Source organism: Petaurus breviceps, unplaced genomic scaffold (genome assembly GCF_028583685.1).
Source record: "Petaurus breviceps papuanus isolate PSGF00001 unplaced genomic scaffold, PetGlider_PUasm1.0 90504, whole genome shotgun sequence".
Lineage (NCBI taxonomy): Eukaryota > Metazoa > Chordata > Mammalia > Diprotodontia > Petauridae > Petaurus > Petaurus breviceps.
The window spans coordinates 1159750-1184457 of record NW_027187266.1 but is presented as its reverse complement, the minus strand read 5'-3'; the positions used below and the strand labels follow the sequence as shown (position 1 = coordinate 1184457).

Below are 24708 nucleotides of genomic sequence, written 5' to 3'. Positions count from 1 at the left end.
AGCTTGATTGATTTAATAGCCTCAGCACAACCAAAAGTGAGAGTAAACTCCATTCGGAATGACATCAGATCACCAGAAGAGCTCTAGAATCTGACAGACCAACTACTAATCCGGCAGAAGGGAGTGAATGAGTGGTTAGTGACAAAGATAGAAAAGGGATGTCCGGAGTTTGCAGATTCACTGGATGAGCCATCACAGGAAATCTGGAGTCATTACTTCACTGGAATTTTTTTTCGGGGGGAGGGGGGTAGGGAGAGAGGGTGATCTGACAAAGCAGTGGTACATTTCCCTCCTTTGTTGCTCCCCTCCTATGTGAAAAGGACTACACCCCACACTTGTTTGGGATGGGAGAGGAGGGATGGAATTTACGTCATTTTGTTACTCAGATGGATCTTGGCTTTCTTCCTTTCCCTCCCTCCCCCACTCACTCCCATCCCCCAAAGTAACAGCCTCCTGGATGTGAAAATGGTCATTGTCCTTTCAACCTGATTTGGTCCCAAGGAAGGGCACTGTCTGAGCAAGAGTGGAGCCAGCAGCCACAAAAGCAAAACAAAACAAAACTGGCTTTTGAGCCCTCTAGAAAAAATCCAGTGGAAACCTGTGGCTGGAGGGTACTCAGAGCAGCCAAACTTGAATCACCAGGGTGCATCTTTGGCAGGATTTCAGAAGCCCAACCCCAACTCCCCAAGGTGTCAGGGAAAATTTGGAGGGACAGAGAGGAGAAAACTGCTAAGAGGAAGAGAGGACCTGGGACAACCACGTCCAACCAGCCTTTCCATCCCTGGTTGGAAATCGGGTTCTTGAGGCTTCTCATTCGCCCACCCTATGCCCAGAAAGGCGTCTGGAGATGGCGCCTCCTTTCTCAGCGGAATGAGACTTGGCACGCCTGGGGCTGGGCCGCGCTGGGCGGGGTGGGTTCTCTCCTGACCCACCCCACTGCTCCCCCAACCCCGAAGGCTAACTTTTTGCTCGAAGGGCTGTGGAGAGGAAAGGGCTGCAGCCCAGCTCGCGTCGGGGCGGGGTACTGCGCAGAGGGAGGTCCCGGGGGCGGTAGTGCGGCCGCTCTCCAAACTGACCTGTTGTTACCTGTCGAGGAACGAGCCGCCCGGCCCCCTCCAGACTGGGCGGGCTCGGCCCCCCTGAGGAGCAGCTGCTGTGCGGCTTCCCCTCCGCTCCGGGGTCGGGGTTTTCGAGACTGACAGCCTTCCCGGGACGCTGGCCCAGCCTCCCTGGGACCTGGGGGCGGGGACACCGGGGCTGTGTCGGAACTCCTGAGCTCTGCTTGTTCCCACCCTCGCAGCCTCCTCCCGAGCCCCGGGGGGACCGTGCCAAACTTGGGAAGGTATCTTCCTCCCCGCTCTCCAGGAGTAGCAGCTGAGGCTGGGAGGCAAGAGAGAACAAGCCCAGAGGAAAGGAGGTGAGCGCCGAAGGGAAGAGGAGACTCCTTTGGGGGTCAGGAGTGGGGCTGAGGTGAGGGGAAGGGGTGCCGTGTCCCGGGACTGCTGCGTGGGGTAGCAGAAAGAAATCTGGATCCTTCCTACCTCTCTGCGCCGTACTACCTGTGTGTGACCTTGGGCAAGTCGTTTCCCTTTTAAGAACCTCGGTTTCCTCATCTATTAAATGGGAGGGAGGCAGGGGTTTGGATTTGATGCTTCCACCCAGCTCTAGCTACGATATTATACATCCCTTTCCTAACTTTTCTTGCCTTTTATTGCTTCTGGCCCCAGACCATGCTGTCTTCACCTCTTGCCCCCAAGTAAGTTAGCTACTATCCCACCTCATAGATGAAAAGAAAGCGTAGAGAACTCAGACCATTCCCAAGAGAACCCCAGTGAATGGAGCTTGCAGATATCACCGAGCTGCCCTCCATGAGTGCCTTCTGCTTTGGGGTGTCTGTTCCCCACGATAGGAATAAAAGGTAATACTTTGGAGCTCAGTTTGGAGCCCCTTTTTGCTCATTTTTTCCAGTGAACACAGATGGAGGAAGGTGATGGACTCCTACACACAGGACATAGGGAGTACCAGTCATCGAATTATATTTAGAGGGGATTTGAACCAGCTCCCATCTTTTATAGATGAGGAAAGGGTAAATGACTTTACCATGGCCACACAGGTATCCAGAAGAGACCACATTTGAACCCAGGCCCCCTGATTCTAGATGGAGCACTCTTCCCATATGCTACAGTCTCCTATTTTTGTTTATTTTCAGTCCCAACAGACCTTGGGTCATCAATCTCAAAATTGTTTGCCATAACAAGTAACAACTTGCACGGAGGAAATTATGTTCAAAGTTCACTCGAAAATGAAGGCTTGAGAGGAAAGGCTAGAAAAGGAATGTGGGGGAACCAGATTTTCTCATTTTAGATTGAAATTATATTTCAATAAAATAATCATCCCTTGCATAAATCAGACATGGTTTGATCCCCTAGATTGGGAAAAGAAGGTCATAGGGAAAAGTTAGGTCTTGTCTCCCTTGGGACAAATTAAAATGTCACCAAACCACTTTGCAGAATTTTATTTGTTTCTTTTAATGCCCTACATAGAGAAATAACATTCCAGATTGGATAGGAGGAGCATTTATGTTAAAAAAAAAAAAAGTGTAAAAAAGCACATTTGTTACTTTGATGCTTAGAATATTGAAGACTTCTACCACATGAAAAATTTAATCAGCCCTGGAAAAGTCAGGCCTGAGGTGAAAGAGCTTTTCCTCCGTGTACAAAATTATGTTCAATCCACGGCATTCAGTGTAATAAGTAAGTTGTATATTCATTTATATGTATGTATAGAAATATATCTGTTACCTATTAGGGCTTTATCTGAGATGCTGACTCTTCCCCTAAGGACTTATACAAACTACTTAGATTCTGACAAACATTTTTTTAAGTCTGCTCTAAATAGGTGAACTTAATTATAATTTCCTTTGTGCATATTTGCATTTGTGAACCAGCATGACTACTGCTTGGTTTTGTTTTTTTTTAAGTCCTTGTGATTTCATGGTAGGATTAAGGTAGTGGTTCTAAAGGAGAACTGAGCGTTAGTCATGATTTCTCATTGTGTATGTGGAGGTGGGTTGTTGTGTTGTTGTTGTTGTTGTTGTTGTTGTTGTTGTTTTCAGGGCTACATGTCCTTCAAGCAGAAAAACAAATCCCCTTTCTTTATTGAATCCTTAGCTTCCTTCAGAGCACAGCTCTGGGACTACCTCCTTCAAGACATCTTTTTAATTCCACCCTCCCTTCCTGCCCCCACCCTCCAAACCCAGTTGCTAGGGCCATTCCTTGAAATGACCTGGTAATACTTCATGTTACTTTGTCTATACTTTGTATTTATTTATCAGACTACATGCTTTATCTCTGAGTGGAAGACTAGAAATGTCTGGTTTTGTTCTATCGCCTAGTCCTTGCTCGCAGAAGGTGCTTCATAAATTCATATAGAACTGAATTTTTTCATATTTTCATGTTTTCAAAAACATGCTTTTGTTTTTTTTAATGAACTTATGATTCATATGGGGAAAGGCTTGTGGGAAAATGCCGTATCTGTTGAAATTTGGTTATGTACTTAGGGTTTAAAAATCAAATGTATTTAAATACTACCTTAAGTATCTAGATTGTCAGCTCCTGGAGGACAGGGGTTGTCTTTTGCCTCCATTTTTTATCCCCAATGCTTATAACAATACCTGGCACATAGACAGGTGCTTAATACCATTATAGCTTTTTTAGTAGAAAAGGAGTGTGGATGGATTCTTCTGACCAAAAGACCTGAAAGTAAAGGAATTCAGTGTGAATGAGTATATATGCCTATGTAGAAGTAATTTCCATTCTCAAAATTTCTCATGTCATTTTGAAACAATTGATTTTAAATGCTTATAGTATAGCTTCCTCGATGAAGAAAAAATATACAGCTTTTCTACTTACCCTTCTTCACATATTATAGAGCTAATGCTCTATTCACATCAGTTGCAAGTTATAAGAATAGTCTTCCAGGGGCAACTAGGTGGCTCAGTGAGTAAAGCCCCTGCCCCAGAGTCAGGAGGACCTGAGTTCGGTTCCAGCCTCAGACACTTAACAACCACACACACAAAAAACTAGCCATGTAACCTTGGGCAAGTTACTTAACCCCAATTGCCCTTCAAAAGCTCCCCCCCCAAAAAAAAGAACTTCCAAAAAATCATATTTTGCTGGATAAGTTGCTCAAGACTTAGTGCACCAATTTTTCAATAAGATAAAATAGTACCCCTGATGCTCAAAATATAAAGTATCAAGTGTCTTATAACTAATGTTTGCATGCTATTATGCTAATAGTAGATCAGAAGTGATTTTGGTTCTCTTATGTTTGTTGAATTTTTATGATCAGGAAGGTGCCATCACTATCCCAAGGAAAAAACTAGTGACATGGAAATTTTTTTAAAAGAATGTTCTCATTTTCAAAAATCAGTTAAATATAACGACTTTTTGTGATGAGACTTAATTTTTTAAGGTGTGTGTACCTATATAAGACTGGCTTTGAGTAGTTTATATGAATATTCAGAGCCAATTATTCCATTCATAACTTAGTCAAATTGTTTCCTTGACTTTATAAGATCATTTATCTTTTCATTTGTTTACTCTTTTGAGTAACCTATGAGGCTGTTGGTACTGTATGAGCCTACAAGATTATTAGTACTCAACTATAGCCAGAAAAAAAGGCTATATATGAAGAGGGGAAAGGGACTTACAGCTCAATATTAAAAAGATAACATATGCAATCTAAGTGACTATGTACAAGGTTGGTTACTTGTCAATAAATATTAAGTGCTTACTATGACCAATCACTTTGCTAAGCTTTAGGGAAAAAAGAAAGAAAAAATATATTAGCTCCTGTCAAGAAGTACATAGTCTAATAAGGAATACAACGTGCTGTCAATTATATATATATACAAAATAAATGGAGAATAAATGGAAATTGATTTCCATTAGAAGGTCAGGTCAGAGGGTGGGAAGAGAAGAAGGCTATCTCCAATTCTGAAATGAGCTGTAGGGCAATAATGGATTTTAAAAGTGAAGAGATTATTTACCTCACATCCATTTATAGCCTCACGAGAGTTATTTAGAGTAGAAGGAGTAAAGGAAGGAAGAATGTAATTGATCTATAACTCTTTGGGCCATGCCACATGGAAACCGATAATCTGGGATCCTTCAGACCTGTATTGGGAAAACCTCCCCAGTGCCCACCAAATTAGTTTAGACAGTCTGTTTCTGGAGATCAACTAGCCAACCGAGTATTGATTAAGCCAGGCCTAACACAAGGTTGGTCAAGATATACCTGAAACAACTAGTAGAATAGTATTTGACTATGTGGCTAAATCCATGATTTTTGATCATACTAGAGTTGAGAATGATAGGAGGAAAGCATGGAGGTATGTCAGAAATAAATGCAAAAGAGATAGCCAGCACTTATTTGGAAGAGGAGGAGGGAGGAATAGTGAAAGATGGTTGTAGATGGTCTAAAATTAAAATCCCAAATTGAATATTCTGAGGAACTGGGAGCATTGGAGAGTTTGGTGAGGGATTAACAAGTTTGGAGTGGTGAATTTGAAAAACTGACTTTGATCATAACAAAGAGTCAAAATTCTCTTCCACTTTAAAAAATATATTATCTTGATTTTTATTTTTATTTGGTAGGTTTTTGCATTGCCAGGATGTTTTCTTCCAGTGACTATGGAACCACCTCCTGGGAGCTTATTATCCGTGTTGATCACCAGTATGAAGAGGAACAAAAAGAATTCACACTTAGAGTATCTGGAGACTTACATATTGGGGGAGTCATGCTCAAGCTAGTAGAACAAATCAGTAAGTTAATTTTCATATTTTCTAAAATTTCTAAAATTTTCTCTCTTTCAGAGTAGCTAGGTGGCACAGTGAATAGAGCACCAGCCCTGGAGTCAGGAAGACCTGAGTTCAAATCCAGCCTCAGACACTTGACACTAACTAGCTGTGTAACCTTAGGCAAGTCACTTAACCCCAATTGTCTTGTCTTCCCTCCTCCAAAAAAAATTTTTTTTTCTCTCTCTTTTTCCAAATGCATAGATTAGAGGTCTTGGTGAATAAAGTATGCTTTTCATTTCTCATTTGATCATGTTATTTTATTTCTCATACACATACATATATACATGTTCATGTGTGTATGTATGTATGTGTATAGATATATACATACACACATATATAACCAGACAAATAAACAGACTATATTGCATCAATCACCCTATGCACAGTATTTTAACAGATTTGTTATTTCATCAGTGTTGTTACTCACTGGTGGTATAGGTTGGTGACAAATAGTTGTAACCCAGCTATGCTCTTAAACCTGTAAAATCACAGTCTGTACAGGGTCCCCAAAGAGTATATTTCTCTTATGCTAGTTAGCTCCAGACAGTGTTAGTAATATCACTTGCATTAGTCATACAGTGATAAGGTCTGATAACCAGGTGTTGTCTGATTTGATTCATGGTGATCTGTAGTTTTGCCAACGTTCATAAAGATTTCTGTTCAAGGAGAATATCAGCTCTGGGCTGCCTCAGCTACTTATGTAATCAACAGTGCCCCAAATCACCCGTCTGTGCCTGTTGAAGTTTAATAGGAATTGCTCACATGCATATGGGGGAAAAATTGGGCCACAGGTATGTAGGGGAGCAGCAAACATATTGTTTCTACTGCCAGTGATTTCATCATGAATTTTGCAAGCCAAAATGCAGATATTTGGGAATGTAATGAAGCCAGAAAATCTAAGCACTAAGCAGAGTGTGCTCTATCCTGTGATATCTGCCAAGTAATTCTAATATTTTTTAAATGGTCATCCAGGAAATGCAGCCCAAAGAAATGGAAGCCAGGCTTATAAATGATAGTTGATAGTGCAACATAGTGGTGGGCATTGCTCAATTAGTTTAAACTCTGGTGAACAAACTCATTGTAAAAGCAAAATAAAGGATTTCAGTCCTATCCCATTCCTGCCTCTCCCCCCATTCTGGAAATGTTCTAAATTAGCAACAGTTCATGTCCTTTAAAATAGTTTCAGGACAATTCACTGTAAATCAGTATTAAAGCAAATTTCTTTAATTTGATTCAAACACAAGCGTTATGGATTTCGCATAAAATCCAGTCATTCAGTTACAAAGCTCTTTTAAGAAAATATGTTAGAGAAAAATGTTGGCTTACTCATTTATAAAGTTGGCAAATTGTCCAAATGAGAAGTTGCAGATTTACAGAAAGTTAAAGCTGATACTATAATAATAGCTTTATATCTGCTTTTGCTTTTAGAAATAATGAGGCTGATACTATTGCAGCCTATGTAGTGGATTTAGATAAAGACAATTGGATGGCCTCCAAACCTCAGTCCATGTTGTTTAGTTTCTGGTATTTAGTACATTAAGTATCATCCTTGGCAATTGTTGGTTGCCCTGACTCCATTCTCTGCCATATTCACCTCTCTTTTTCTTCTTTCTGCCTGTGCCTTCATTCTTCCAGTGGTACCAACAGTCAGTCAGTCAACCAACGAGCATTTATTAAGTGCCTATTATGCTGCAGACACTGTGCTAAGGATTGGGGGTGCAAAAAGAAGCAAAAGACAGCCTGACTTCAAAGAGCTCACAGTCTGATAGGGAATATGTTTAGCCCTGCTGACTATACTCATAGATAATCAGTTTGCTAACCCCTGTCCTAGATGACTACAATACTAATTTGGGTTTGAAATTACAGATTTAGAATCGACTTACTGAACAAATATGCTTTTTCACTGTGATTTCTTCATTCAGTTCAATGAGTCGATTCAGAAAGTCTTAATGAAATCTCAAGACTCAGTTTTAGGTGGCATTGTTAAGTCCTTGCATCTTTCCCCTTTCCACCCATTCTAGAGAGCTGGCTACATCATAGGACCATTTTGATTTAATCCATATTCACAACTATCCATAAGGCTTTGAAAGGCAAACTGATTTTTTGTTTTCTGGAGAAACCCTTCTATCTCAAAAGATTTAGCTGAATTTAGAGAAAGTACAAGAGGAATTACTGTGTTCCAAAACCATAATTCATTTATTAAACACCTACTTAGTATAAAACACTGTTCTAGATACTGGGGAAAATATGAACATTATTAAGACAAGAGTCCCAGTCCTCATGGAATTTACAGTCTAGCAAGAAGACACAAATTATGCATAACTATGAATTGTGATATAATAGGAGTGTCACAAAGAATATTATAGAGTGAGTCCTCTTAATAAAACACTGTGTAAAGTCAGGGAAAGGAAAAGTTATTTCCAGCCGGGAGGAGTGTGACCAAGAAAGGCTTCTTAAAGAATGTGGCATTTGAGCTTGACCTGGAGTGATGGATAGGATCTCAAGATACAGAGAGGGGAATAAGGTAAGTCTTTCCAGACTTACTTTCCAGAACAGTGAGATGGTATCAACAAAGACAGAACAGAGAAAGTGGTGGAGGTGTTTTAAAGGAGGTGGAATACTCCATTGTGACTAAAGTGTAGTGTAAGTAAGGAGCTTTTATTTCCAGGTTAAGAAGGAGCATATCTAATTGGAGATTTTTTAAAACTGCATTAAATTAAACATACTGGAAGACATGGTAGATTGGTTAGTTTTGCTAAACTGATTTTTCCCCTTTTCAAATTCTGTGTTACAGAGCATAGCTCTCTGGGGAAGGGAGTGGAGGGGGAAGTATTTGGAAATAAAAGTGATGTAAAAGCAAAATACAGCAACAAAATTTTTAAACTAGCATAATGAGTCACTTTTGAAGACAAAGTCCAAGATTATTCACAAAGAAATAATGTTCTGCTTACTAAATAGCTACACAACTAGGCCCTACTTGTTCTAACTAGTCATGCAATATTTGAGCATGTTGGTTTCTCTTTTCTTTTGAAGTAGATCCTTTTCTACTTCTCTTGAATTAGAACCACTGTCTTTTTTATCTGGATCGGTTTAATCATCTCCACTTATGACCCATTCTTATCTAGTTGGAGGCAGCTAGGTGGTACAATGGGTAGAGTACCAGTCCTATAGTCAAGAGGACCAGAGTTCAAATCCGGTGGCAGACATTTACTAGCTATGTGACCCTGGGCAATAACTTAACCCCAACTCTCTCCAAGAGAAAAGGAAAAAAAAAACCTAGTTATATAACCCTTAATTGTGAGAGGCTTTAAATGCCAAATAGGAGTTTGTACTTTATTCTAGAGACAATAAGAGGCTTCTTGAGTAGGGGAGTTAAATCTGTGTTTTTGGAATACCAGTTTGGTAGCTATGTGGAAGATAGATTGGAACTGGGAGAATAGAATAAGGGAGATCAGTTAACAAGTTATTAGAATAATTCAGGAAAAAAGATGATGAGGGCACAGATTAGGTTGTGGTATAAATGGAGAAAAGATAACTTGATATAGGAGATTTTGTTGAGAGAATCAGCAAAACTTGGCAACTGTTTGGGTATGGAGGGTGAAAGGAGTAAAGAGCCTAAGGATGTGAATCAAGGTGACTGGAAAGATTGTGATACACTCACTAGAAAAAGGAAGATTAGGAAGAATGGTGGGTATAGAGGCAAAAAAGTGTTCTCTTTTGCACATGTTGAATTTTAAATGCCTATGGGACATTGAAGAGAAAATGTCAGAAAGCATTTAATAATGATACAGAACTGGAACTCTAGAGAAAGATAAGGGATGAATATGTATGTTCAGGAGCCATCTACATTGAGATGATTACTGAATCAGTAGAAGCTGATGAAATCATCAAAAGTGTAGAAAGAGAAGAAAAGGGAGTCCAGAACAGAGCCCTGTAGTAATCCACATAAGTAGTGAGTGACACTTATGTGATGATCCAGCAAAGGTGACTGAGAAGGGGCAACCAGGGAGGAAGAGAAAGTAGACAGGGAGAGTATGGTTAAAAAAAAGCAGTATGATGACTGAGAAAAAGCCAATTTGTCAATCATTGATCACCTTAGAGAGAACAGTTTCAGATTAGTAGTGAGATCAGAAGACAGATGGAAGGGGGCTAAGGAATGAGGAAATGGAGACAAAAAGGATGATAGTTTTAAGGGATGGTAAGAGTCAAGTGAAGATTTTTAAGGATAGGAAAGATTTGAATGTTTTTGTAGACACAGGAAGACCTGTGGTGAGACTTAAGAATACAGAAGATTTGTTCAGTGGGTGATGTAAACTTTTATATATGAAGTTCTGTATTTTATACACCATTCAGTCATTTCAGCCTTGTCTGACTCTTCATATTCCAATTGGGGATCTTCTTGGCAAAGACACTGGAGTGGTTTTCCATTTTCCTCTTCAAATTATTTGACAGATGACCAAACTGAGACAAACAGAGTTAAGTGACTTGCACAGGGTCACACAGCTAGTAAGTTTCTGGGGCTGGATTTGAGCTCATGAAGATAAGACTTCCTGACTTTAGGCTGGGCCCTCTATACACTGCACCACCTAGCTGCCCTAGAAAGAAAAGGGATCATCAAAAGGGAAAATCTGGAAGGGGGATGGAACAAAGGGCAGAAGTAGAAGAGTCGGCGGCTTCGGCCCGAGAAGAGCCACCTCTTCTTCTGAGGTTAAAGCAAATAAGGGGAGAATGGGGGATTTTGAAGGGATTTAATATGTATATTTGAGAAAAGGGAACTTGAAACAGGATGGGCCTCTGTTTTCTTTGTATATATCAGGAATACAAAAAAAGTTTAACACGGTGACTGCTCTCTAAAAGTTTACAGTTCAGTTTGGAACATGACATCTGTTAAATAGATAAGTAACAATACAAGGAAGCGTGTGATTTAAAGCCAGCTAGGGGAGTGGAGACAACATGTGCAATGAGATTTTGGAGAGGGGAGAAATCAGTATCTGTTAGAGTGATCCAGGAAGGGCTCAGGAAAGGTAGGGTTTGGGCTGGCCCAGAGCATCTAGGAGGTCATTCCAGGTGGGGGGAATCAGTAGGAACAACCCTGCAGAGAGTCAGGAGTCGTGATAGCCTGTCCAGGGACTGTTCCTCTTACACTTTACTAGATGCCTCATTTGATTGAAGTTATAGGATTCATGTTGTGGAGTAGAGAGAGAGAGGGATTTGAATATGTAGGGAGGAGACAAATTATGAACTGGCTTTAAGTGCTTACATTTTATCCCATAAGTACAAAAGAGTCTTAAGCAGTTAAGTGTTTTATGAAAATCTGACAAAAAATGCATAAGTTCCATCAGTTGAAGAAGAGGATGAGGTTGGAAGCAGGGATACCAGTTATGTATGAGGATGCTGCTGCAATAATCTAATTATGTTTATTTTTGTTTTTGCTTTTTGGAGGGGGGAAGGTAGGGCAATTGGGGTTAAGTGATTTGCCCAAGGTCATACGGCTAGTTTTTCGTGTCTGAGGCTGAATTTGAACTTAGGTCCTCCTGACTCCAGGGCTAGTGTTCTATTCACTGCACCACCTAGCTGTCCCGAAATAATCTAATTATGAGGTGATGAAAGTTTAGACTAACTTGCTGCCAGTGGCAGTAGAAAAGGAAGGACTGAATGTGATAGACATGGCAAAAGAAGAATTCAGACATAATTATATCCCCAGCTACCTGTTCTGTCTTGGGTGGGGGAGAGTCCCCTTAGTCATTAGTTAAGTAGAATCCTGGCTCAGGGCCCAGTGGCCAGAAGCAGGCGTGATTGGTTAGATTGTTGTTCTACTTCAGAACAGGCAGAACCCTAAACAGTATAGGAGGACCAGGGCTTTACCAGAAGTCACTGAAATTTGAAGGTACAAACAAGGGGCAGTTAGGTGGCACAGTGGATAGAGTGCTGCATCTGGAGTCAGGAAGACTCATTTTCATGACATTCTCAGACATTTATTAGCTGAGTGACCCTGGGCAAATCACTTAACCCTGTTTGCCTCAGTTCCTCATCTGTAAAAGAACTAGAGAAGGAAATGGAAAATTGCTCCAGTATCTTTGCCAGTAAAACCCCAAATGGGGTTATGAAGAATCAGACACAACTGAAAAAAATGACCAAATAACAATAGCAAATAGCCCTGAAGGAGGAAATTGCAGCTAGAGAGGGAAATGCCAAACTACTCAAATGTCTTTGCCAAGAAAAACTATGAACATTATGGTTCACAAGGTCATGAAGAGTTGGACAAGACAAATGCACTGAACAACGATAGCACTTTGGTCCCTTCTGCAAGATAAAAGACAATGCACTTAGCACCTAATTAGCAAATATAATTAACAAGAATAATTGGTTTCTCTTTCTGTCATAGGTTCCGAATAGTGACTTTTAAGATGTCCTTGTGTCTCCAGTCACAAGGATTCTGGCCCTCCCACCAACTGAATTTTTCTTTAAAAGTGGAAGGATATTTGACCCTAAAAATATTTTGGCCTGAGCACCAAAATCACTAGCTGAAACCCCATCCCCTAGGCTTTTGGGGGCAGGCCGGAATCAAGGCAGGTTGTGTTTGCAGGCAGCACTTTGGTTACGGTCTTGTTCAGGGAAGCAGGAATCAAAACAGGATCAAATGAAAATCAAGTTTGAGCAGCACCAGGGAGACCTGCTGTTGAACTCATTGCTGTGATAAATGTTTGAAACATATGCTGCTCCTTTATCCCTGGCAGTTCAGGTCTCAGCAGACTACTCTGGGTTTAGTAAGAACTGGGCTTTTGGGGACAGATCTGATCCCCACTGAAAAGGCTGATTCTTTATCTACCTTGGAACCTGAATCTGCTTGTGCCTGCAAGCAGACTACATCTTCCAACTTAATTATGGATGCTCACATGATAAGGAGAGAGAATTAAGGAAAATTAATACTGGTTCCCACATTCAGTGTCATCCTTGAATTTTCACTCTAACTCACCCCACATATCCAGTCCATTGCCAAATCTAGTTATTACTACCTTGACATCATCTCTCATATGGGTCTCTTCTTCTCTCATGTAAACCACTACTCTAGTTCATCTAATTCAGAAAATACCATATCCATAAATATATATTTCCTCACAAAGTAGACCATGTTATTTAGAATTCTTTTCTCACATTTAAAATACAATCAGATTAGCCAGATTTGAGGGGGTTAGAGGAGGAGTGGTTGTGGATGTACTCAATTTTTTTCACATTGAAAATGTTAATAAGCCATCTGTCATTATCAATTTTGATTACTACAACAACATTATAATAACAATTGGCATTTATATGTCACTTTAAGGTTTGCAAAGTGCTTTATATGTTATCTTCACCACAACCCTGGGAGGTGGATGCTAGATGTTATTATCATTCCATTTTACAAATGAAGACACTGAGGTAAACAGATTCAGTGGCTTGCCCAAGGTTAAGTCACATAAGTATTCGCAGCAGAGGAGTGATACCTAATTTTTTTGTGTGTGCTTTTTAGAGGGCAATTGGGGTTAAGTGACTTACCCAAGGTCACACGGCTAGTTCTTGTGTTAAGTATCTGAGGCCGAATTTGAACTCAGGTACTTCTGACACTAGGGCTGGTGCTCTATTCACTGCACCACCTAGCTGCCCAGAGTGATAATTGAACAGGTCTGGTTGTAGGTTTCTGAGCGAAGGGATAGCGCAAAGAGAGCACTTTGTCATCATGTGTGGAATCAATAGGAGGTAGGAGAGACTAGAGTCAAGAAGGACAGGCGGCTCTTTCCAGCCATCCAGAGCTAAGACCATAAAGGTTTAATTGATGGAGTTGACAGAATGAATGAAAAGGAAGGGGGAAATGGGAAAGACATTTCCAAAGAATAGATGACAGGGAGTGAAAGACCGGGAAGAATCAAAATTGACTGTAAGGTTTCAAGATAGAAGAATTTCCTAACTGAAATAACGTAGTTTGCACTATTATGGGCAGTTGAAATGGAGTAACATTGGGTTTACTGGATACTTATTTGTGCTTTCATTGGAAATGATTAGCAGCATTTTGTGTCCAATATTACTAGAGCACATTTCTGAGAAGTAAATAATATTGGCCAAACTTAGAGCCATTTTCCATTATACCATCCCAGGACAGAGTTAATTGTAAGGAGAAATTTGGCATTGTATCATGGGCATGTTTCTTACCTAAATGTTTCCTTTCTAAAGTGGTCGGTATAGAAGACAAAAGTTCAACCACTGTTCAATTTTTTTTATTGGTAAGAATTTTTTTTATAAGGGACTTGGAGAGAAGCCAAATCCTCTGGTACCTATGGAAGGAAATAAAGGTGTTTCTCATCAGGAGCTATTGAGGAAAAGAAGATCAATAAGATTTGTCTTCTTTCCTTATTCCCTTGGTTTCCATCCATCTTTAATCTCATCTCTGCATGATACCTTAGGCAACATCAGGGACATACATCAGAATTCTCAAGATGACAGTTTGCAAGAGCTTAAGTTGCTAAGTAAATATTTAAAGAAAAATCGTCTAAACTTGTTGCAATTGTGGGACTAGATCTCAGTTTTCTATGTTTTGTATAGTGAAAATGAACCATAAAAGATTCTTTGGTTAATTTTTCCATTCTACCCTACTTGTGACAATTATAATTCTGTGGGAGAAGGAAGCCAGTTTTAGTCTCTCCTCTCTATAGACCTCAGCAAAGGCCAGTGCACTGCTATTGTTGCTGCATTAGAGAAGTTGCTAAACCAGCAGCTTGTTAGAGGTGATAAAGGGAGGGGTGAGAGTGCTATCATTGGCAGAGAGATAAACTAAGGGACAAGCTAGTTGGTTTAAAAAAAAAAAACTAAATCTTGGGGAGAAGACGGCAGCTAGATGGTACAGCCTTGGAGTCAGGAAGACCTTAGTTCAAATTAGAGCTCAGACACTTGCTAGCTATGTGATCCTGAGCAAGTCACTTAACCCCAATTACCTCTTTAAAAGCGTGCTCTTAACTCATATCAGGATTCTATTCACTAGAAACAGAACTAGAAGAGAAATCAGGTTTAAGGAAAGAGCCTTTTCTTCCTCACCTGTATACCAAGAATGGTTGCAAATAACAAGACCCTGGAAGCATGTTTATCCCCATTTGTTTCCATTCTTTTGGGCTGAAAAATGGAGCATGTGAGACAATGACATTATGCTCCATCCATGATGAGCTGGGGGGAAGAAAACAAACTATTATCTAAAGAATAAACAACATTCCTATTGTAATTCCTTTGAGTGGTGTGGATTAGGGTCCTTGAAGGAGCTGATGGGGCAACATAAAGTCTGGAAAGTTCTGTCAAGCTGAGAATATGAGTTGGGGCCTAGTGACTTGTGTCAGTCATCCAAGGATCGTCTTAGCTGGGTACGAGGGAGCCTTCGGACTAGGTTGTTTGCAAAGTAATATATGCTTCAGCCACAAAAGCTCTTAAAGTGTAGAGCAGTTCTGAAAAGGAAATACCCACAGTAACTGGTAGCACAGGTCCTTAAATCACTGAAGTAAGGAGCAATTTGGTTTTCCACATGAAAGAGTTTTCAAGGTGAATTTACCTTGTTTTGTTCACATACCTCTTTAAATGTGCTTTGCAACAGAAATAGTTAATGCCTCAAAATAGCTGGTGTTTCAGTTTGTTTCACTCATAAATTCCATAATTATCTCTGTGCCTTTGACTGGAATACCATTTTGTAATTTCTTACAGAAATTCCTATTTCTGTTAAAATATCTACACATGTGAATTTTTGTTTTAATCAGTAACTCAGTAGATAAGTTGGTTGGAAAACAATGCTAATGAGGCCAAAGTCATGGGTCTTTGAAACCTCTATGGGCTAGTTATCTTCATTACTTTCATAAGTAAGGTTGCCTTGCAATCTTAACTCTAGATAACCATTTCACAAAATGCATATTCCAACTTTGATTATTGCCTTTATATATAATGACAGCAGTGATCTTCGGCAAGTTGTCATCTTTGGGCCTCAGTTTCCTCAAGTGTAAAATGACAGGATTGTATTTGAAAACCTCTTTAAGGTCCTTTTCATAGTTAAATCTATGATGATTATTCTATGTCATGTATACCATTAGGCTAGGGCCTGGTGAGCAAGTACACATGAATAGTTTAGAACAAATTCATCATTTCTACTGGAAAAGCAGATGAAATCATCAGTCTTATTATTTTTGTGACTGTATATACGTATACATATATATTACTCAGAGTTTGTCATTCTGGTTGATTTTCTCATGTAATAAAATTGATTTGAAACTACCTACTGCATGTTCTTTAATTATCTGCCATTTTGTTCATCATGTTTTTGTTCTTGCAGATATAGCTCAAGATTGGTCGGATTTTGCTCTTTGGTGGGAACAGAAGCATTGCTGGCTTCTAAAAACACACTGGACTCTGGACAAATGTGGTGTCCAGGCAGACGCAAGGCTGCTTTTCACACCTCAGCATAAAATGTTACGCCTTCTTTTGCCAAACATGAAAACCGTGAGACTAAGAGTCAGCTTCTCGGCCGTTGTCTTTAAAGCTGTTAGTGATATCTGCAAAACTCTTAGTAAGTACACCTGGAATGAATCTGACCCTCTTAACGTCTCTTACTGAAACAAGACAAAAACCAGATATGTGCTTATACTTTTCACAGACACCTGGGGAGAATGTAGGATAGTGGCATCTGCCTTCTTCAGCTCTCTTCTCTGATTTTCAGCTCTCCCTCTCTATTAGTTCCTCTCCTCTGCACACTTAAAAGGAATTATGATTCTTTTGTCATCTCAGTCTGTCATCCTATTTTCCTCTTGCACTCCATTACCAAACTCTTAGAAAGAGTACTCCAGACTTATTGCCTCTACTCCCTTCCTAGATCCTCATTCTTCTACCGCTTTGCAGTTGCTTTCCTCACCACTTTACTGAAATAATTCTCACCAAGAACATTAATTATATCCTTATCACCAGAACTAATGGCTTTCTTTTCTCCTTGCCTTTGGCATTTGATGCTTTAGACTGTCTTCTCCTGGTTGCCTTCTATTCCTCTGCCTTTATAGTACAGGATTCTTATGGTTCAGCTCCAGCTGCTCTGTTCCTTTTCTGATTTCTTTGATGACTCCTTATCCTCCCACCCCTTAAACATGAGTATTTTCTAAAGTTCTATCCCAGGCCCTATAGTCCCTTGGCGATCTTCATTCTGCTTCCCTAGTGCCTTCAAAATGCAAATTTCACCCCCTTTAACTCTCATGTTATCTAACCATCCCCATTAGGTGTCATCCTGTAATTCCCCTCTCCTTTGTGACAAAACTCCTTGAGAAAGACATCTACACTCAGAATCTACAGTTACTCTCTTCTCACTCTATTCTAACACCTTTTGACCTTATCATTCAAATGAAACTCCACTCTCCAAAGATATCTTAATTGCCAAATATAATGGCTCTTTCTCAGGCCTCATCCTTTTTCAACTCTCTATAGTGTTTGACACCGACTATAACACTTTTCCCCTGGATATTTGCTCCTCTCAGGTTTTTGGGACACTGCCCTCTCCTTATTCTCCAGCCTGACTGACCACTCCTTCTCAGTCTACTTGACTATATCTTCATCCAGGTTCATGACCAATAACTGTGGATATTCCTCAAGGCTCTGTTAACAATTCTTTTCTCTTATCCCTCTATGCCAGGGATCACTGAACTATGTCCTGTGGGCCAAATCCACCACATGTTTTTGCACAGCCTCAGTTAAACATGTTTTTTTACATTTTAAAATAAAGTTTTATGCTATTTAAAAGTATAAAAACCATTCTTCACTCATAGTCTGTACGTATTAAAACAGGTGATCAGCCCTGTTTGGCCCTTAGTCAGTAGTTTCTCAACACCTCTACGCTCTTTTGGAGATCTTATCAGTTCCCATGTACTCAATAATTATCTCTATACAGATGATACCCAGCTCTCTAAATCCAGCCCCAACTTCTCTTCTGAGTGCCAGTCTCATGTCACTAACTTCCTTTTGAATATCAGGAACCAGATGTCCCATTGGCATCTCAATTTCAACATATCCAAAATAGAACCTACAATATTTCCCACAAACTCTACCATCTTCTGAACTTTCCTGTTGCTGTTTTTATTTTTTTGCCTTTTTTTTTTGGAGGGCAATTGGGGTTAAGTGACTTGCCCAAGGTCACACAGCTAGTTTTTGTGTTAAGTGTCTGAGGCCAGATTTGAACTCAGGTCCTCCTGACTCCAGGGCCAGTGCTCTATTCACTGTGCCACCTAGCCACCCCCACTTTCCTCTTGTTGTTAAGGCAAAACCATCTTCACATTCACCCAACATGTCCAACCTATTGACAAGTCTTCATGTTTCTTCCTTCAAAACATCTTTCATACTTGTCCTCTTTTCTTACATAGCTTCCACCCTGGTACAGGTCCTTATCCCCTCATTCTTGAACAACTGCAATAGTCTTCTAGTTGGTTTCCTAGCTTTGAGTCTTTCTCCTCCTCAATCCATCCTTCTCTCAGCTGTTAGTTATTTTCTAACTATATCTCTCCCCTCCCTCCCCCATTCAATAAGTTCTAATAGCTTCCTGTTACTTCTTGGATCAAACACAAGTTTTCTGTTTATTACTTAAAGCCCTTCACAATCTGGCCCCTTCCTAGCTTTCTGGTCTTCTTATGCTTATTCCCCTCCACCTATTCTTTGAAATGGCAACATTGTCCTCCTTACTGTTCCTGGCATATAATACTCCATCTCCCCTACACATTTCTTCCTGCTGGAAGTTTTTTCCTTCAAAGCTCAACATAAGTGACACCCTATCCAAGAAGCTTTCCTATATACACTTCAGTTAAACTGTTCTTCACCCCCCTCAGTTTTGTCATAGCTGACTAACTCACCTAAACTCCTATCATATTCTTCGTGTCATCCTAATTTGTATAAGAGTTATGTGCCCCCCCACTAGACTGTATAATTCTTGAAGGTTGGAACTGTCTTTTGTTTGAATTTGTTTCCCCAGTACCTAGCATAGTGCCTTGTGTTTGGTAGGTTCTAAAAATAAATGTTTTTTCAAATCAAATTGATAATTTAGCCTTAAATATGCTTTTACTAGAGATTGTCAGTTACATTAAAATATACCAACCAGGCAGTGGTTTGTGTTCAGAATAAATGGAACTAGACTGAAAATAAATTAGATTTAATTTCCATGAAACTTTATTTCTATCTAGTGCCAGATTTCCAAACCTAAAAAGACAAAGGCATGAGACATCCCCCAGGAAGGAAAAAAAAACTTCCTGAGGCCATATTAGCATCACTATCACATTTAATGCAATTATATTCTCTTTAATCACTCATCACTATTGATATGGTAGATATATTTTTATTGTGTTGATGTGTTGTAATATCACAGTTGCTTCATCAACACTTGGCTCCATTAAGTAGTTCTGTCATTTGTGGAATTTTTATTAAATCATCTCAAAGGGCTTTGAGACAGGCAAATTTAAAATTATAATTTCATATATCTGACTTGTTGACTGACTAGAGTCAACCTTAATAAATGTGCCAGGTTCTTTTCTCAGTGCAAAGGATACAATTTTAAAAAGGCAATACCAGAGGCTCTCTTAAGAGGTGTAACTTTTACACACATGCTCTTTCATTACAAAGGAATCCACAAAAGATGGGGAATCCTCCCCAATAGACATCTTCATATTTTGCAGTTAAACAAAGAATGTAGGAGAACTACATATGTGAACCCCCAAAGGAAAAAAATCTACCAGTTTAGTTTATACCATTCATTTCAACAATAAAAAAATTAAGTTCAACAATAAAAAAATTAAGTGCTAAAAATTCTTTGCAACATATAGGAATAAATAAAAGACTCCAAAATATCCTCTAATTTTCAGTAACATACAAATAAGTCAGAACCTATATTTGAAAAGATTATTTGATGAACTGCATATTCCACCTATTTTAATAAAGTAAAAATCTTACAGAAAATAGCAGGGTCAATAAATGATGAGATCAATTGAACTTCTTTCCTAAAATCATCTTTATGGTGGTTCTGAAGGGTTGGATTTAGTATTGCCTTTTAACTGTCTTCCCATTAATATGTGATTGATGCCAAATAAACATAAATATGCAGTTGAATTAGGATAAGTTTGGTTTAAAGTACCATGAGATTTGTTTTTCTTATAATTGAGAGGGAGAAATGAAAATATACATAATAACAATATACATATTTTTTCAAATTTCTAGTGAATAAGAAACTGTAGCAGAGAGTTTGTTTGTACAATTCTGAATTATTTGTTCATTATGAAGGATGAAGATCAACAGTAGCCACTGAGGAACTAGCCTTAAAAAGCAGCTTGTGAATGTTTTATGTACACCCCTGATTAAAAGAAAAAGAACCGACTTAGTGACCTCTCAAAGGACCCACTAAGCCTTTTGAGTTTTTATTGCTGTTAGGGGTAGGGGCAGAATATATGTTCATAGGGGATAGAATGCTGCCCTCTTTTTTTTCTTTTTGGAGAGCAATAGGGGTTAAGTGACTTGCCCAAGGTCACATGGCTAGTTTTCGGTTAAGTGTCTGAGGCTGGATTTGAACTCAGATCCTCCTGACTCTAGGGCCAGTGCTCTATTCACTGTGCCACCTAGCCACCCCTGCTGCTCTCTCTCAATTGAGTAGTGAACACATTCTAGATTTTTAGAGCAAATCGAAAGACCGCATGTCTATTTCTGGGTCATTATTTTCTCGGCCATTTCTTTAAAATCTAACAATAGAGATCTGGTATTCAACCCAATTATTTGTGCTTTGAATTATGCAGTTCAGTCAACCATGTTTGTTGAGTAGATAATTTGCCTTATCTTCACTCTGATTCATTTTCCATCTTGGAGTAATCTCATGCAAATCTCTTTATTTGTCTTTATTCCGTTTTTCCTTGCCAAAATAAAAAAAAATATTCATTTACTCCTTAAGAATTTTCTGAGCAGTGATGATTTTGATTCAGTAAGCTTTTATTAAAAGGCCTATTGTATGCACTAGGTGCTAGGGCATATACAGGGCAATAAATTTGAGCTATTGCCATTGTTGTCATTATTAAACAAGATACAACCCTGTCCTCATACATATTCCAGCCTAGTTAAGAGGTGAAATGAATACAAATAACTAGTATGAAATAATGCGTGATAAGTCCATTAGAGAAATAATGCCAATGTGTAAAGTTGAGGGAAAAGGTACTGTTTATGGTCAGAGGTTTCATGGAAGGGCAGACATTTGAATTGGGCCAGATGGTAATTGTTTAAAGTTACTAGGGCAGTGTGGATGTAGGAAATAGTATAAACAAAAGCATGGTGACTAGGGAATTCAGAATATGTTTAATTGGTAGAGTCTAGTTTGGTTGGAACATTGAAAATTTGGAGGAAACTACTATGAAATAAAGCTAGTCAGGTTGGGTGGTGCTAGATGTGGAAGGAACAAAATTTTATATTTATTATTGCCATAAAGTCTTCAATGGTACTGATATTTTTTCTTTATTCTTAAGATATTAGGAGATCAGAAGAGCTCTCTTTGTTAAAACCATCAGATGATTATTTGAAAAAGAAAAAGAAAAAAGAAAAGAATAACAGAGAGCCTGTAATTGAAGACATTTTAAATTTAGACAACTCTCTAACCATTTCAGGTTCTCCAGGTAAGACTGCAAAGTAGTTCTGTGTTTATGTTTACAACATTTCTTATATTCAAGGAAAAAAATTATTCTTGTTCTTTCCTACACTAAAAAAAATATTAGGAAGTATCCCAGTATCTTGGAAATAAGCTTATTGAAGTTTTGTCTAAGTTTTTCTTTTTTAAGCAGTCTTGACAACTTATAAAAGCACTATTATTTTACTAACAGTTGATAGATAAATCCAGTGGCATAGCTATAATTTGGAGAGGCACCAATAAAAAATTTCAAAGAGGTCTTCTTTACTGTTTGATAATTATAAAAATGAATAAGCCGTGTTTCCCTTACAAAACAGGGGCTAACTACTTGGGCAGTATTTATTCCTAGGAATAAGAGGGGAGGAAATCTGTAGCTCCCCCATGCAAAACCAAAGCCAGGTGAGTTATTAACACACATTGAGTACTAATCTTCAGGAAGGGAGTGTTTAATTTAAAGGATTTATCTGGAATGATTATGGTATGTAACTGGGAGAGAGACTTGAAAGTCTCTACTGACATTGTAAATTCTCCTTTTTAAATTAATAGGGAGTATTCCCCCTACTCTGAAATCTGGCTAAATTAACTTGGGATCTTTTCAGCCTCTGGGTCACAAACCCTTTCAGGAGCTTATGTCAGAAGTAGCTATACCTATCCATAAATCCTATAAATGCTTTTTTATCTACAGGTGCTTAGGGGCCATGATTCATGATTGTGTGAATTTTTTATTTTTATTAAATATTTTCATATTTAAAATATGAAATTTGTTTTGGTGAAATAGGGTGGCACAATACACAGAGTTAGTTTTCAAAAGATTTGACTTTTAGTCCAGTCTCTGAAGCATATTTGCTGTGTGGCCTTGAACTTCTCAGTGCCCCTAGTAGCTTCTCTGTCAGATTATAAATTGCAAAACAATTGGCCATTTGCAACAGTAGAAAGAATTTTTTCATTGGGAGTTTCTTACAACAATAACACCTCAGGTCAAGCTTTCCTCCAAACTGTAGCATTGGTGACTTGATACTGTTTTTAATGAGGTAAATTCTTAGATTGTTGTTACCTCTAAGTCCCATATTACATTTTGTGTTCTATTTGCCTTACAGCAAGTCCTGGCTTATACAGTAAAACAATGACTCCTATTTATGATCCTGTCAATGGAACACCTGTTTCTTCTACCATTACTTGGTTCAGTGATAGTCCTTTGACAGAACAAAGCTGTAACATCCTTGCTTTCAGCCAACCCAGCCATTCACCAGAAACACTTGCTGAAATGTTCCAGCCTCGGTCTCTAGTTGATAAAGCAAAACTTAATGCAGGGTAAGGATACCTTTCCTCATTATGCCATTATAAGCTGGTATTGGCATGATACATTAATGCTTATGTTGGGGTGCTCTGTACTTAAAAAAAAATCAGTGCTGAATTTGAAATGAAAGCAGGATTTGGACATTTAAGTAAATTTAATGAACTTGACATACCCAACCTGTATATTGCTTTCTCCTGTCTCTCTGTGACTGAAGTGGAAGGAGAGCCATGCAGAACTAGGCTAACATTGTTCCTGAAAGGCTGTCTTCAAAACCACTTCTTTATGGATGCTTTCTTCCACTTTTTTTGCTTGTTTAATGGATTGAGTGAATATGAACAGCCCACAGCAGGTAACAGATAAGGGACTTGGAAGATCTGGATGTCATCAGGGAAATATTTTAACAAAAAAAGTCAGGGGCGCTTCTGATATAGTCAGAACCAGTCTAGATGCTCCACTGATATCCTCAAAATGTCAAGTAAAAGTAAAGAATGGAGAGGTCCCACTGTGGTGAACTTATGGGAGAACATGGGAAAGAGTTCTACAGGATGAGCTGGCTGCCCCATCATTGGAGGGGTCATGCACATGAATGGGATCACAAATATTTGAGAATCTAAGTATAGTATTTGACAATAATAACAGCAGCAACATATATAGCACTTTAGGTTTACAAAGTGCTTTACAAATATTTCATTTTATTCTCATAACAACTCTGAGATAGGTGTTGTCATTATCCTAATATTATAAATTAGGAAACTGAGGCAGATAGAGGTTAAGTGATTTTCCCAGAGTCACATCACTAGTAAGTGTCTAAGGCAGGCTTTGAACTTGGCTCTTAGAGACTCAAAGCCCAATGCTTTATCGACTACACCAACTACCTGCCTCTATTGATTATATAATAAGCATTCCACTATTTGTGGAAGCCTACAATCCTTTCTCTTAAACTTTAGGTTTTATTTTTTGCTTTAAGAAATAGGATACAATTTTTGAGTTGAACAGGGTAGGGGAAGTGAAGTCCTAAATTCTAGACCCAGTTTCACTAACCTAGGATCTTGGAAAAGTCATGTTTCATTTAACCTCTCCAAACTGCAATTTCATCAGCCATCAAATAGAGATGAAAATTTCTGCCCCACCTACTTCACCAGATTTTTGTAAGGATCAGTGAACTAATTTATATAGAAATATTTTGACCCACATGCACAAAAATATTTATAGCAGCTCTTTTTGTGGTGACCAGGAACTGGAAATTGAGGGAATGTCCATCAATTGGGGAATGGCTGAAAAAGTTGTGGTATATTAATGTAATGTAATACTACTGTGCTATAAGAAATGATGAACAGGCAGACTTCAGAAAAACCTGGGAAGACTTACATGAACTGATGCTGAGTGAAGCGAGCAGAACCATGAGAACACTGAACCCAGTAACAGCTACAGTGACTTTGATTGATTTAGTTATTCTTAGCAATGCAAGGACCTAAAACAATTCCAGAAGACTCATGATGGAAAATGCCATCCACATCCAGAAAAAGAAATATGGAGTCTGAATGCAGAGTGAAGCAGACTATTTTCTTTTTTTGTTTTGTTTTGTTTTATGGGGTTTTTTCCCTCACGGTTACTCCCATTCATTCTGATTCTTCTTTACAACATGACTAATGTGAAAATATGTTTAATAGGAATGTATATGTAGAGCCTATATCAGATTGCTTGCCGTCTTGGGGAGGGGGAGCAGAGGGAAGGGGAGAAAATTTAAAACTTATGGAAGTGAATGTTGAAAACTAAAAATAAATAAACTAAAAAAAGAAATTTTTTCAGTGAGTAAAGTGCCGGCCCCAGAGTCAGGAGGACCTGAGTTCGGTTCCGGCCTCATTCAC

General features: G+C 38.9%; 1 protein-coding gene across 3 annotated transcripts in view; it reads left to right on the top strand.

Annotated features, from left to right (window-relative positions):
- Window positions 1–616: 616 nt before the first annotated feature.
- FERMT1 (FERM domain containing kindlin 1) overlaps window positions 617–24708 on the top strand; it is a 60628-nt gene continuing 36536 nt past the window's right edge. The window contains exons 1-6 of one of the 3 annotated variants that reach the window (XM_069062794.1): window positions 617–1417; window positions 2633–2753; window positions 5658–5825; window positions 16198–16431; window positions 21386–21532; window positions 22641–22854. In XM_069062794.1, the coding sequence (XP_068918895.1) occupies window positions 2654–2753; window positions 5658–5825; window positions 16198–16431; window positions 21386–21532; window positions 22641–22854 (863 nt within the window). In that variant the 5' untranslated portion in view covers window positions 617–1417; window positions 2633–2653. Of the gene's footprint in view, window positions 1471–2632; window positions 2754–5657; window positions 5826–16197; window positions 16432–21385; window positions 21533–22640; window positions 22855–24708 lie in introns of all 3 variants that reach the window. The other 2 variants (XM_069062796.1, XM_069062795.1) reach the window with 2 other exon arrangements.